This window comes from Cyprinodon variegatus, unplaced genomic scaffold (assembly GCF_000732505.1).
Source record: "Cyprinodon variegatus isolate N-32 unplaced genomic scaffold, C_variegatus-1.0 Scaffold1630, whole genome shotgun sequence".
Lineage (NCBI taxonomy): Eukaryota > Metazoa > Chordata > Actinopteri > Cyprinodontiformes > Cyprinodontidae > Cyprinodon > Cyprinodon variegatus.
Window position 1 is genome coordinate 43916 of NW_015152083.1, and position 1684 is coordinate 45599.

Here is a 1684-nt window from a genome sequence, read left to right on the forward strand (position 1 = left end):
CTATAGAACCTCCTATAGCAGCCTATAGAACCTCTTATAGCAGCCTATAGAACCTCCTCTAGCAGCCTATAGAACCTCCTCTAGCAGCCTATAGAACCTCCTTTGGTAGATCGTAGAATCCTTTCAGCAGCTTGACCTCCTCAGATGGCTTCTTCTACGTTTATTTTTCTGCAGGGAAATGGAGGACAACCTGGCGTTCCAGGAACAGCTGGACGTAATGGTGCTCATGGAGAGAAGGTGTGCAGAATCTATCATCATCAATCATTTTAAAGCAGATAAGGAATGATGGCAGCCAATGATTTAACCGTCTGTAAGTTGATTCTGAGCAGAATCACAGCATCTTGATTTTTCTGCATCAAAATAAAAGACAGAAATGAGAAGAAACTGGGGTAAAGCAGGAATGTTGAATGAAGTCACCTCCTTTCTCTTGGGTTTGCTCAGAAGTGAATCTTACCCAACAAGATAGATCGGAAGGCTGATGCTGATAAAACTTTGTGTTTCTTATAGGGACAACCTGGAGACCCTGGTGATAAGGGGAGTAAAGGACATCCGGGATCCGGAGGACCGCCGGTAAGCAGTCTGTTTTTCAGTCTGCTGGGGTTTTCATACAGTCCACGGCAGCAACATATTTTCTGAATTCTGCTCAATCAGATGCATGTGATGCCTGGTTGCCATCTGACATACTTGTTTGTTAGATGTAGTTTAAATCTGGTTTCCTGAGCAACTTGGAATCTGGAACAAGTAGTAGAAGCTAGTCTTTGGCTCTAAACCAGATAAAGCTGGAATCCTTCTTATATAAATTGTTCTTATTGTTCTCGCTCCACTCTGTTTGGGTCAGAACAAGAAGCCTGGGGAGGGAGGTCTGCACCAAACCCATCTGATTGGACAGATGGATTTGTGGTCGATTTCGTAGCTGTAAATAGAAAATTAGATTATGCCAAAATAATGTCCAGCCCCTCTCAAAGAGAGCCAGAGCCATGCATTGAGGTAAGTCAGACTATCTCTAGCTGGGGTCATAAGGGGTCTTTGGGCTGCTCTTTGGTCCTGTCTGCCAAGGGTGACCCTACTAGGGGCATTGGGCTCCTGAAAGCATAGCTCCTACGGTCATTAGGACTCTCAAACCACTCCACTACGATAAGATGGCAGCCCAGGGAAGTACTGTATAAATTTACTTTGGAATAAAGTAGTGACAAAATTCAAAAGTTATATCCTGTTATTGTTTTTCAACAGGCTGAAGAACCTGAAATGCTGCAGAGTTCTTAAAACCGCCTTCATTGGATGTCTGAGACATTTAGTAACTACGATGTTTGCCCATCATAAACTTTCATAATCTAGCCTGTGTAGAATGCATCAGTTGTAACGGCAGCCTTGCTTACGGTGTTGGAAGGCTGCTTGCATAGCCTGATAAACCAGACTAAATGTGAGATTAAATGTGTAATTTAGTCTGGCTCCGATGGCCTGTCGGTATAACTGCGAATACGTCCTTCTTAAAATAAATGACATAGAGCCTGCTCAGGTTTCAATGGAAACCCAAAGTCTAATCCTTCCAGAACTGATTCCAAAGCTGAGTCAAAAACCTCCATTAGAGCCAGCGGTGCTTCACACACGGCCATGCAGAGAGAGGGCCGCTGCAGACGGGCTAACGTTAGCCCTGGCTGCTGCAGACGGGCTAACGTTAGCCCTG

At 44.5% G+C, this 1684-nt stretch overlaps 1 protein-coding gene across 1 annotated transcript in view; it reads left to right on the top strand.

Annotated features, from left to right (window-relative positions):
- Nucleotides 1-1684, top strand: part of LOC107104151 (collagen alpha-4(VI) chain-like) — a 25506-nt gene that overhangs the window by 19612 nt on the left and 4210 nt on the right. Inside the window, exons 12-13 of the mRNA XM_015404082.1 lie at nucleotides 175-237; nucleotides 508-570. Of these exons, the coding sequence (XP_015259568.1) occupies nucleotides 175-237; nucleotides 508-570 (126 nt within the window). The remainder of the gene's footprint in view (nucleotides 1-174; nucleotides 238-507; nucleotides 571-1684) is intronic.